We start from the raw sequence: 12953 nt of genomic DNA on the forward strand, positions 1-12953 counted from the left end.
CATTCATTCTCATAAGAAATCATATATACCCCAAACTCAGCCAAAAGCTAAAAAACTCCATAAAATTCACTGTGTGCTCCTCTAAGACCTATCACCCTTGACCTGCTGAAACCCCCCAAAATTGAAACAACAAGGCTTTATAAACATCATACTAGGTGTGTTGTTTTTTGTTTGAAAAAACCCAATTTGAAAAACAACCACAAATAGCCAGGCCTTAATTTGGTAGCTCACTTTTATGACCTAAATACTGCCTAACTTCACTACTGCTCCCCTAGCCCTAGGCAACATTCCAACGAGATGAGCTAATCTCTTTCTCCTGGTTATACCCAGTCTTAACCCATCAATAATTGTTTGTATCAATCTAATTCCTCATTTCCCGCTAAACCATTTCAGTTCGCTATTCAATTTATTTAACTGTTCTCTCTGATTATGCCCTAATTAATAAAACAACTACTTGCTATCGTTGATTAGCATACATTTAATGATGTTCCTACTATCTGAACTGTACTGTCTCTCACCCTCCCCTTGTTCCTTCGGGGAGAGCGCATGGTAACCTTATAACATATTTTCATAGACTTTTCTAGAATACTTCTATTTAAGCTATCTAATTCAACCTTTCACATTTCTCAATCCACATAGTAATCTAGGTATATAGCCCCACTGCGAAAGCTTTATCTACTGTCCCTACCTGTGTTCGAACCAGGGACATCGCCAGTCACTCCACACCATCTACGATTCTCTCAAAGTAAATACTTTCACGTCGCACATCCAGCCACGTCATCACCCCCGTCTAGCCAGCCCTTCCGTCTCAAACACCCTAGTAGCCAAAATAAAACACACTCTAACAGCGTTCTGCATTTTCCTCTATCATCGGGTTTAAGAACTAACGTAACAACATTAACTATTCTCTATTGCTGTAGTAACGTCTTGTTTGGTTCAGTTTATTTATTACGGAGTGTCCATAATACTATAATAATACATAATCGAATTCCCTTCATGCATACAGATTTCACCTTATGCCATTGAAATGCCAAATAAACCATAATAGTTCAATGGAGCCCCCCTATTGGCTCTCCCCTACCTATACATTACTTCTATAACCACTTTAGTTATGGTCCGATTACAAATTAAACCTTATCACATGATCAAACAACGCCACAACCTTAAACTCATATGGGGCGGCAGGCAGCTTAGTGATCAGTAGCGCCCGCGCCAACAACCGAGAGGTCGCCGGTTCCAATCCCCGAGCCGACCAGGCGAAAAATCTGCCGATGTGCCCTCGAGCAAGGCACTCAACCCCAATCGCTCCTGCAAGTCGCTCTGGACAAGAGCGTCTGCCAAATCACCAAAAATGCAAATGTAAATATTCTCTACTTTCTCACCCATCTCATCCCTCGTCAGAAACCCACAGGCACCTCTCAAATAATCACCCCGTGGTGTTCCCAGCCAACTCCAGTCTTTCCTCGCTCCAAAAGCCACACTTTCGCTCTCTCCAGCCCCTCCCCTCACAACTCTCTCTCCAGTGCTCGGTGGGAGCAGGCTCTTTTGAGGAGCTGTGTTAGTGTTTCCAATATTCTGTCGTTATTTAAAGTACTTTAATCTAATTATTTAAATCAAATTATTCCCACCTAATTAGTTAAAGTTGGTGCATGTTTATATTTAAATGATAAACCAAATTATTTCAGTCTAATTGTTTAACCAGTATTTTGCAGGGTCAAACATTACATCAAATAATCAACAAAAAAGAAGCCTCAACCCAAGCACCTAAAACCAGTATTATGCTATGTCAAACATCAAACACTGAATCAAATAATAAACTAAATTGTTTCAACACAACTATTCAAAACCAGTTCAGTCACACAATTAATCACTTTAGCTTTATGTTCCCAATTGTTATTGATGGGTTATATGGTTTAAACAATCACGAACCCAACAGTTATCCCCAAATTTATACAGTTTGGACAGGCACAGACGTCTTTGATTCCCAATTAGTTTTCTATCAAGGTATACAGGTTTATCATTCACACTCTCATGCATACGTCACCCCTGTCTTAAATAATTTTAAGTGTCTCCTTTGAACCTAGTCATATCTAGTCTGAACTGATATGTGCCATAGCGTCGCACTGCCTATTTATTTAAAGTACCTCCTATGGGTGTCTTTTGTTAACGTTTGCACAATTTAAACTTTATTTCCTAATTGTAATTCTCATTATTTACTGTTTTAAAATATTGTTTGTATTCTCAGCCAAAATGGTACACAGTTATTACACAGTTAAACGTAGTATACAGTTATCACACTCACTCACAATACACAGTCATAATCCTATCACAGTCATAAATGACACACTTACACTCGACACACAATCGTAATTCTTTGTCACACAACTAAAGTTTCTTAGGACACACAGATAACAAAGGTATACAATGGGGCACACAGCCACCTCTACTATGAGGCACACAGCCACCTCTACAATGGGGCACACAGCCACCTCTACTATGGGGCACACAGCCACCTCTACTATAGGGCACACAGCCACCTCTACTATAGGGCACACAGCCACCTCTACTATGGGGCACACAGCCACCTCTACTATAGGGCACACAGCCACCTCTACTATGGGGCACACAGCCACCTCTACTATGGGGCACACAGCCACCTCTACTATTCCATGGGTTTAACCATCACAATTATCAAACATTTGCATAGTACATTATGAAATCGAAGTAGTATACTGTAATTGTTATTTATAGTAGAATAGGGTTCACTTACATCAAACAGGTGTTTCACAAAATTAATTTGGATAAAGCCAATGTGCAAAACTTTAGTTATATTACAATAGGTGTTTTGCTTACCGTTTTAGAAGCCCGGGCAATTTGTGAAACACAGTTCGATGACAGTGATGTCCAATAGGCTGGGTGAATTTTTGCGAAGTGAAGTTCCGCTACCAGATCACAGTCGGAGGTCACCAATTGTTAGAAATTGCGTAATTCAAATCTGGTATTGGAATAAGAATCAAGAGATCTTCAATCCAAGCTTAATTTATTATATGCAAAATGTATGTATGATAAGTATGAAGGTTCGTATATACGGGTCCGCTGAGATACCACGCAGGGCACTCTGAGAACTGATCCATTGTTCTAAGTTCTTCTTCAAATACTCTGACAGAAAGCCTCCACTTCTTCTGTTGGCCAACCAGAGCAAAGGACTGAGTGTGGTTCAGCCAATCCGTTGGCGCAGGTGTTGGTCCCAACTCCTCGGCACTCCATTTGTTGCCAGGCATAGTTGCTATGATAATAACCTGCGGAGTCAGCACCCAAAAGACACCATTCCACTGTACTCCATGTTCAAGGACAGTTTCACAGACTACAAAGAGAGAGTGTTCGTATCTGTAAGAAATACAAGTCTTATCTGTCCTACCCCTAACGTTCCTTACATGAATAACAACAGCCTGTTATGTGAAACAATTTATATCAGTATAGTTCATTAATGCATTCCTTCCAAGCTATTCATCACATACAGATCCAATTATGAGAAAAATAGAACCCAACAGTAGCTATCCACGAACAGGGTTGGAGAGCCCTGTCCTAGGCAATAAATCGCAAAGCACTATACTATCTCCGCTAAACTTTTTGGAAATTACATGTACTCTTTTTTATCCATAAACACAATCAAGTGCAAATATGGTTCAGCAGCTCAAATCAGCAGAATGGGGTGCATTGTTATTAGGAAGGACGTCTATCATGGATCGTTAAAATAATGATTAGCCTATGATCCCACTTCATCAATTTAAATATTATGGGGAGACCTATACATTTGGCAGCCAAGCAAGTTATCAGTGTTGCCTATTATCGTCTAGACATTAAATATCTTCACGCCTACAACAAAAACCTCCAGCCTTCCGTCATAAGAGTCAATTCAATTTGAAAAAAATTGGAATTACAGGGGTAGTTTTGAAAAACGAATCCTGTGTGAATTGTCCTCTGGAATAACGCACATGCTTGTATAGTAATTACAAAACCAACGTCTCTAGTAATACCCGTCCGAAGAGGGCTATAACATGGCAAAGAATAGGCTTATCAGCGTAGAGTGCGCCGCATCATCCCATGTGATCCGTCAAATCTGCACACAGCAGAAATATCACTGAAATATTTTAGTTCCTACACATGACCTTCTCAACTGTGAATGGTCATGGCGCACCCCAAAAAAAGTGTAAGGGAAGCTAGCATGGATTTGGCGTCACTCCTTTCAAATCCCATTGTCAGCACACATCATTGACAGAAAAACTTGAATTGTTGCATCTCGTTGTTTTGTTGTCTAAATTAGCCATGGATGAAAATAGGATTTGGACTTGTGGTTTTACTTAATTCTCCGTTCTAGCCAATGATTATGACAGCGATTCTGATCCAACCATTAATTCATTTTGTTGTGCCCCTGTCCTGAGAGGATGGAAGTTCAATATGTAGCTAGATGTAGAAGGCTAATGTTAACTAGCTAATGTTGCCCATGAATGGAAGTTAGGCTAGCGAGCAAGCATTTTAGCCAGGTAGCCTAGGACAACAACATATAAAAGCATATACTGTATGACAGAGTGATAGACCGTTTCGTCAACATGAAAGAGGAGGATGGCATTGGCGTTTCTCTACAAGTAGGGTGAGTCAACATGTTTTTCTACTTGCACGAACGCACACACACACACACACAGATATTAGAACCATGGACAGCCACATCATATTTAGCTTACGTTGATTTGACAAAATAGTTTTTGGTATCTTTTAGTTGTCACTGTATTAGACTAAGCAGAGGTGATCTGATGATGTTGAAATGTTGAAGTTGAAATGGTGCTGGAATAGTGGAGGCAGCTCCTGTTTTCTTTGCGAATTGCCATCTCTGTGGTTCTAAATCAATAGGTGTTTAGTGGTCAGAAAAAGTCGTAAACATTAACTTCCTTAACCATGCTGTAGGTCATGTTACTGTACATGCAATATGCTTTGTGGACTTCACTGGACAGAGGTTGCTATCCAGTTTTGTGATAGAACGAAGATGTGGTTGAATTTATTCTGCCACTGTCTTCTTATTGTCTCGGCCTTTAGGCCTACATATTTTTTAATACATTTGGGGGAAAAAATGATAGAAACCTGTTCTTGCTTTGTCATTATGGTTTATTGTGTGTAGATTGATGAGGGGGAAAATATTTAATCCATTAAAAAATAAGGCTGTAACGTAACAAAATGTGGAGAAAGTCATGGGGTCTGAATACTTTCCGAATGCACTGTATGTATGTATATAAATTATGTAATTTATATATATATATATATCTTTTTTTTTTTTTTTTTTTATCTGGCCGCGGACCTCCAGGGGGTTGGTCCTGGTTATTTGTGCATTGATCCTGATTATCCGTGCATTACAGAAACTCAAGAGTGCTGAATATGTTTCTATGCACATTCAGACTTTCCTGCATGATTTCCCATTACATAATATAATGACAATAGTGAAATGTAGGGGTAGCTTTTTGATGTAGTAGATACATTTGTATTGGGTCACTCCACTGTATACAGACAGAATTCACAGAATAAACATTTGATACAGAAGTTCCTTGACTTTTTCAGGCAGTCAAGATCAGGGTTCACATCTGTATTGCGAGTAAGCCAGAGTCTGAGTGATCAATGGTGTGTGTGTGTGTGTGTGTGTGCATGTGTGTACTGTATGTCTGTATCAGATACGGATGGTATACGAGTCTGAATGGGTCACGTAGCGGACCCAGCGTTGCGACGGTCCAGGCTGTATCGGGGACAGGCGGAGGAATCTAATTTGCAGTCCTGTGCAGGTGTACTTCGGCAGCTCAAAGCTCAGACTGACTGGTCCCACTTCCTGTAACGAGGCAGCGCTAAGGCCAGGGACCTCCAGCTGAATGTACAGAGAGAGAGAGGAAGTGGTCAGCATGTTGGTCAATCATATACAAAGTTGTCTATCTATTACCCATCTACTATTAGGGTAATATAATGCACTTGCAAAGTTTCCACTAACGTATGTTAACCATTCGATGCTGTCTGCATATGCCTCATTGCTCTATGCGAACTGCAAATGGCTCATGGGATTTTGAGAAGCTGATCGACACCTAACGATCTGATCTACAGCAAACAAGTGTGCAGAGATGTGATTCTTCCTGATTGATAAGAAGTTCCTGATTTCCTGACATCATAATCATTGAAACTGATCTATTATACCCTCATACTACCAGTATCTGCTACTTCCATGATTCCCATTGTTGTGCTGATTATGTTTAGTCACCTTGAACAGGGCGGAGAGCTGGGCGCCCCCAGGGAAGCGAGGGATCTCCCAATGGACAGCCTTGTTTTTTGGCTGCAGCTCAGCACTCTGGTCCGGGCTGCTCAACTCCTGAGAGAGACTGGAGAACAAAGAGGGTGAGAAGAGAGAGAGGAGGGGGAGCTTGTTATGTACTGGGGGAGGGTTACACATAGTGAGAGACAAAGCAAAAGATGGAGGGAACATGAGATAGAGAAAGGAGTTTCTCCTCACCGAAGCGAGCCCTTGGGTACCGGTATTGTTATAGAAACATTAATAGCAGCGCTGTAAGAGAAAAGAGATTGCTTCAGTGACAGAGGGACCTACATTGCAGCCCAGTCAGAGAAGGAAAGGACAAACACACTGACAGACTACATTATCATATGTTATTAAACTATTATAATGTGCATCATAAAAAATTATCAAGTGTTCAATGACTACCACATATCTACATTTTCAACATACAGAAAATGCATATCAGCAAATCAGTATTTCCTGTTAATGGAGAACTGACCTCTTTGGGGGCAGGTCACACCGCAGCTTCAGGTACATCAACAACCTACGGGGAAAGAGCAAGTGTGTGTTGAGGGTGGTGATTGGGATGTTTAAAGACTTGATTTCCCAACACTCAAGTTAGTAAAATGGGGAAGATAAAATTACTGTCGTCATAATGAGTAAGTGAAATCTGTGTGTTCTACATATTTTGAGATGGTTCTGGTAAAGGGTTCTCTACCCAAAATGAATGAACAGTGTTCTGTACCTGCCACCACTGTCCCTCTCTATAGAAGGGAAAAGACGGAATGGAGGGGCTGTGGGCAGGTCATCACACAACTGGTATTGCATCACTGTTTGCTAGAGAACGAAAAAGTTTGTGATAAACTGTCAGAGAGAATACATTTGTTTATGTAACAGTGAGATACAAGTATTGTTGTAGTGTTTGTGTGTGCATGTGATTCAGTAAATTCCATGAGCACCTCTCCTTGGCTGGGACACACTTTCAGGATTCTGTAGGTGTCAAACTCATCCAGCCTGACAGCCTGGTGGAAGCTGCACTCATCCACATGAACAGCTGCCCCATAGCCTGAGAGGAGAGAGGGTGGGGAAAGGGAAATTATGTTAGGAATATAGGGTAGAATCCTAATTTGAATAAAAGCAGATAACAGACTTTTGTGTAATGCCTTGATGTCAATGAGAGAGCTGAACGAGAATGTGCGCAAATCTGAATCTATGGGAATTCAAATCAAATCAAATTTTATTGGCCACATGCGCTGAATACAACAGGTGCAGACATTACAGTGAAATGCTTACTTAATTCAGCCCATAGTGACTGTGCTCTTCCACAACAAGGATAAGAGTACAACTAAAGGTCAATAACATCCATTATGACAATCAATGCTGTGGCAGGGAATCATGTTTTAATACAATGGCCTCATATTCATCTAGTGCAGGATTTTACAGGAAGTGTAGTAATCATTCAGGTCACCCATTCAGTCAGCACAGTGACTCTGCCGATCTTATCAAATTGACTGATCTAGCCAGTGAAGAATGTAGTATTTGCAAAGGGAGGGTACCAACCGCTCAGCTGGGACTTTCCTATGCTGAACTCTTCATTCAGTCCAATCCGCATCTCTATGGACAGGGTGAGGAACAGAGTAGAGGGGGAAAGGGAGAGAAAGTGAGGAGAATTTGGCATGGAGGAATTTGGGCTTGTACTTGCCCTCTATTTACTGTGCCTCCTCTTGCAGCTTATCATTAAAAATGAAGACTTGAAACACGAAAGCTCACCTGAGCAACTTGGCATGTAACACTTCACTCTGATCTCTCCCTCAATGTCTGCCTTCATCAGAACACCCTGGAGAACAGTGAGGGAATTTATTCAGTTTATGATCATTCAGCAATATAACATCCTTATATATACTTATAAAAATATAAAACCCTAAATTATTTTTCTGGTGTGGTACAGTTTAAAACATAAGTATCAAATGTAAATGCTTTGAGGGAGAGAGAGAGAGAGAAATGGAAAGGCCAGAAAGGAAGTATAGGTTAAAGGGCAACTCCACCACTTTTCAAGCTCATATTCATGATCTCCAGCACCAAGCCAGTGTCTACATACAGTGGGGAGAACAAGTATTTGATACACTGCCGATTTAGCAGGTTTTCCTACTTACAAAGCATGTAGAGGTCTGTAATTTTTATCATAGGTACACTTCAACTGTGAGAGACGGAATCCAGAAAATCACATTGTATGATTTTTAAGTAATTAATATGCATTTTATTGCATTACATAAGTATTTGATCACCTACCAACCAGTAAGAATTCCGGCTCTCACAGACCTGTTAGTTTTTCTTTAAGAATCCCTCCTGTTCTCCACTCATTACCTGTATTAACTGCACCTGTTTGAACTTGTTACCTGTATAAAAGACACCTGTCCACACACTCAATCAAACACAATGGCCAAGACCAGAGAGCTGTGTAAGGACATCAGGGATAAAATTGTAGACCTGCACAAGGTGAGGGATCAGCCCAGAACTACACGGCAGGACCTGGTCAATGACCTGAAGAGAGCTGGGACCACAGTCTCAAAGAAAACCATTAGTAACACACTACGCCTTCATGGATGAAAATCCTGCAGCGCACGCAAGGTCCCCCTGCTCAAGACAGCGCATGTCCAGGCCCGTCTGAAGTTTGCCAATGACCATCTGGATGATCCAGAGGAGGAATGGGAGAAGGTCATGTGGTCTGATGAGACAAAAATAGAGCTTTTTGGTCTAAACCACTCGCCGTGTTTGGAGGAAGAAGAAGGATGAGTACAACCCCAAGAACACCATCCCAACCGTGAAGCATGGAGGTGGAAACATCATTATTTGGGGATGCTTTTCTGCAAAGGGGACAGGACGACTGCACCGTATTGAGGGGAGGATGGATGGGGCCATGTATCGCGAGATCTTGGCCAACAACCTCCTTCCCTCAGTAAGAGCATTGAAGATGGGTCGTGGCTGGGTCTTCCAGCATGACAACAACCCGAAACACACAGCCAGGGCAACTAAGAAGTGGCTCCGTAAGAAGCATCTCAAGGTCCTCGAGTGGCCTAGCCAGTCTCCAGACCTGAACCCAATAGAAAATCTTTGGAGGGAGCTGAAAGTCCGTATTGCCCAGCGACAGCCCCGAAACCTGAAGGATCTGGAGAAGGTCTGTATGGAGGAGTGGGCCAAAATCCCTGCTGCAGTGTGTGCAAACCTGGTCAAGACCTACAGGAAACGTATGATCTCTGTAATTGCAAACAAAGGATTCTGTTCCAAATATTAAGTTCTGCTTTTCTGATGTATCAAATACTTATGTCATGCAATAAAATGCAAATTAATTACTTAAAAATAATACAACGTGATTTTCTGGATTTTTGTTTTAGATTCCGTCTCTCACAGTTGAAGTGTACCTATGATAGAAATTACAGACCTCTACATGCTTTGTAAGTAGGAAAACCTGCAAAATCGGCAGTGTATCAAATAGTTATTCTCCCCACTGTATGTGAAAACGGCGCATTTATACGTTTTGTAGAAAAATATATAACGTTAAAGTTCTACCCGATGACCTAATCAGAAGTTAAAACATTTTAAAAACAGTGAGATTCGCGGTGACTTGGGGAGCAAGAAAATATCCTCCCTCTGGCTAGAAACTCATTGCAGGTTTTGAAAATCACAATATTTTAAAACTTTTAATCTTACCCTGTGATGTCACTAACCACGTTTCCATCCACAGTTTTTATGCGAGTAAAGTCATATCGCATCAAAAATAAAAGAATGTCAGCTGTGATGGAAACAGGAAGTTTCAGTACAATTCTATAAATGCCGACAGATAATTTGTTCGTTATTTTCCGTTTTTTTGCGAGAAATGGTGGTGGAAACGCCTTTATATGCAAATATTGATATAATAACCATCATATCGAAGTAAACTTGGAGTCAAGCAATGATATATGGTGTGTGGTCCTCCCACTACGACTTGGGAAACCATGCAGTTTATTAGGCTATAGATTAAATAATTTATGATGAACTTCACAGGGTGGTGAAAGTGCACGGTGATCTTGATGCTCCTTTCCAATAAATATTGAGGGTCTTATTCTGGTGACATAATCAATGCTTGACAAATACAAATATTCTCACTCATTCATAATAATCTCATCATGTAGACTAGCCTACCCACACTGTATCTGCAAGATGTTGTCTAGAGCGCACGTGCCAAGACCAGAGTAGGCACATTTGCTATTGAACGCAACAGTTTTTGTGACAAAACTATAGTTAGATTTTTATTCGGTACATGAAAACTTAAGCAAAAAAGTTAATTTTGTGTGCACTACGTCATCACGCAGTGACTTTTATCCGCAAGTCCGTTTGGTGGACACACACCACTCGTGGGAAAATGTGCGTATTTCTTTAAGCAGATTTTAGAATATTCACATGAAAATCTGTCGCCAATTGGATGGCTACAGAGAAGCATTTTTTTAGGACCATTCTTCTTAACTACAGATCATAGAAATGCACCGTTTTCACATGTAGACAGAGTTGCCCTTTAAGGAAGAGATACTGATCATATGCATGGTTCCACCATGTAATCAGTGATACTGTGATACTTACATTGGCACCAATGACTACAGACATCCTTTCAATCACATCTACAAATATCTCGTTTTTGCCTCCCTGAAGACAGAAGGGAAAAAAACAGGGTGTTGAATACATACATACATATTCAAAGAATGTATACATACCTTTACATCTTCATCGATCAACACACTAGCACCTAGGGTTATCCCATAACATCCAGCAGTAGACACATTCTTTACCTGTTCTCCTTGACTGGACATGATGGGCCGTGTGGCAGCTGCACTGGGGGCCACTTTATTCTGCTGGGTGTCTGCTCCAAACTGACCAGGAAGGAAAAGAAAGTGGAATAAAAGAGCTGAGTAAGTAGGGCTCAACATGTTAATGTTAAAAAGCTGATAACCTGGACATGTTAGCAAATGGGATCCAGTGCACTTATTTTCAGGGCAGCCCCAAGAGTCAGTGTGATTGTGACCAAGCATTGGTGTCTTACCAGCCCCACGTTACTGAGGTCAAACAGGCTGAAGGGTTTGGAGCTGACCGCCTCAGTCTGGATGAAGTTCTTCAGGATATCAGTAGAGGTCGTCTGGATGTAACCAAAGTCCTGATGGGGATAAAGTGAGAGAAAGGAGGGACGAGAGAGAGGGAGGGAAATAGATGACAGTGGGAATAAGGAGGAACGGAGATAGGCACAGATAACCAGGACCAAAGATAGGGCCTTCAAAATGGCCTAAAGATGGATGCAAGAGGAGAGAGGGGATACTCACCACTACCTCATCCAACAGCTCATAAATGAGAGCAAAGTTCATCCGGACAGACTTCTCTGACAGACAACCACAGTAATCCTTAACCAGGGCTGTTAATCTGTGACACAGTAAGCAAAACATCAATACACACACGCACACGCGCGCGCGCACACACACACACACACACACACACACACACACACACACACACACACACACACTCCTGTAAATCAGGTTGTTGTGGAGAGACTGATGCACACCAAATGAGATATTAAATACACACAGAATGATACATTTAGAATTCATTCATTACAGACACAATTACCTATTTAGGAACTCAATGATGGTGAAGGGCGAGGCATCAGCTTTCGTCGTGGCAACCCAATAGAGCCCTCCCTGTTTGATGTGAACAAAATGCAGCTCCTTGTGTTTCTGTGGGCAACCATGGAGGGAAATCACATTACTGTTTGAAACTACGGTTATACCGTAACAGAGGGCTGATCAAAACCCACACCATGCCTATTTGCCAAACCCTTCAACTTACCATGACCACTGGAGGCTGGTCACCAGTCAATGCAGTGACCATCTCATAGAATTTGTTGACAGCATCGCTTCCAGCTTCACAGCGGACTGACAACTCAGGGTTAAGGGCATTCATTATTCACAGCATTTCCACTGACAACTCACTGGGATAAATGCCTGAAGATTAAGGCTATGTGTAAGAGGGAAAGGTAAGATATTATGATGTAGGATACAGTCTTTGTAGATGAGGTGATCTCCTTTGGAGGACAAGATGAACAGCTGGGATATCATCTTCCTAGAGTGAAATAAAAAAAAACGATTCATATTAGTCGGTAAGTTAGATCTAACTAACGTTAAAACGACCATGACATCAACAAACCTACTGTGGGCCCTGACTGTCAAACACCAGCATTTCAAATGTGATTCAGTATTTATGAGATTTACGTACCAGCAGCCAAATAGCAAGCTACTTACTTGTCTAGGAATCGTGACTCGAATCGTGATGCTTGCTTAGCTACTTGATAATGCAAAATACCAACATCCCTACGTTGACAGAAAAGTAAACGCCAAGAAGATAGCTATCACATTATTTGTAGCTAGCCGTGGTTTGTTTACGCGTCAATTCTTATTTGATGATTGTTGACCGGCAGCTAAATCAACCTCAAAATTCACAGCGCCACCTAGTGAGATTATTTTAGTTACTGCACTTTCAATTTCACCACAGCTAGAGTTGTATTTTTGCAACATAGAATAGCTAGCTATATATTTTATTAGAGCAATGCATTTAC

At 41.2% G+C, this 12953-nt stretch overlaps 1 protein-coding gene across 1 annotated transcript; it reads right to left on the reverse strand.

Annotated features, from left to right (window-relative positions):
• Nucleotides 1-5276: 5276 nt before the first annotated feature.
• Nucleotides 5277-12809, reverse strand: LOC121580304 (AP-4 complex subunit mu-1). The gene is made up of 16 exons (XM_041895361.2): nt 12640-12809; nt 12399-12460; nt 12188-12273; nt 11969-12075; nt 11665-11761; nt 11391-11501; nt 11140-11220; nt 10934-10996; nt 8090-8156; nt 7880-7933; nt 7279-7385; nt 7065-7156; nt 6819-6863; nt 6539-6589; nt 6290-6407; nt 5277-5905 (listed from the first exon to the last, which is right to left on the reverse strand). The coding sequence occupies exons 2-16, from the start codon at nt 12454-12456 to the stop codon at nt 5714-5716; spliced, it is 1329 nt and encodes a 442-aa protein (XP_041751295.1). The 5' UTR covers nt 12457-12460; nt 12640-12809; the 3' UTR covers nt 5277-5713.
• Nucleotides 12810-12953: the final 144 nt, after the last annotated feature.

The sequence above is a fragment of the Coregonus clupeaformis genome, chromosome 13 (assembly GCF_020615455.1).
Source record: "Coregonus clupeaformis isolate EN_2021a chromosome 13, ASM2061545v1, whole genome shotgun sequence".
Classification (NCBI taxonomy): domain Eukaryota; kingdom Metazoa; phylum Chordata; class Actinopteri; order Salmoniformes; family Salmonidae; genus Coregonus; species Coregonus clupeaformis.

Excerpts from the sequence above, each read along its gene's own strand:
- LOC121580304 (XM_041895361.2), bottom strand. The coding sequence starts at position 12,456 with ATGATATCCCAGCTGTTCATCTTGTCCTCCAAAGGAGATCACCTCATC. Across the intron at positions 12,274-12,398 it reads TCACCTCATCTACAAAGACT|TCCGCTGTGAAGCTGGAAGC; the intron begins GTATCCTACATC and ends CTGAGTTGTCAG. Across the intron at positions 7,934-8,089 it reads TTACATGCCAAGTTGCTCAG|AGATGCGGATTGGACTGAAT; the intron begins GTGAGCTTTCGT and ends CCCTGTCCATAG.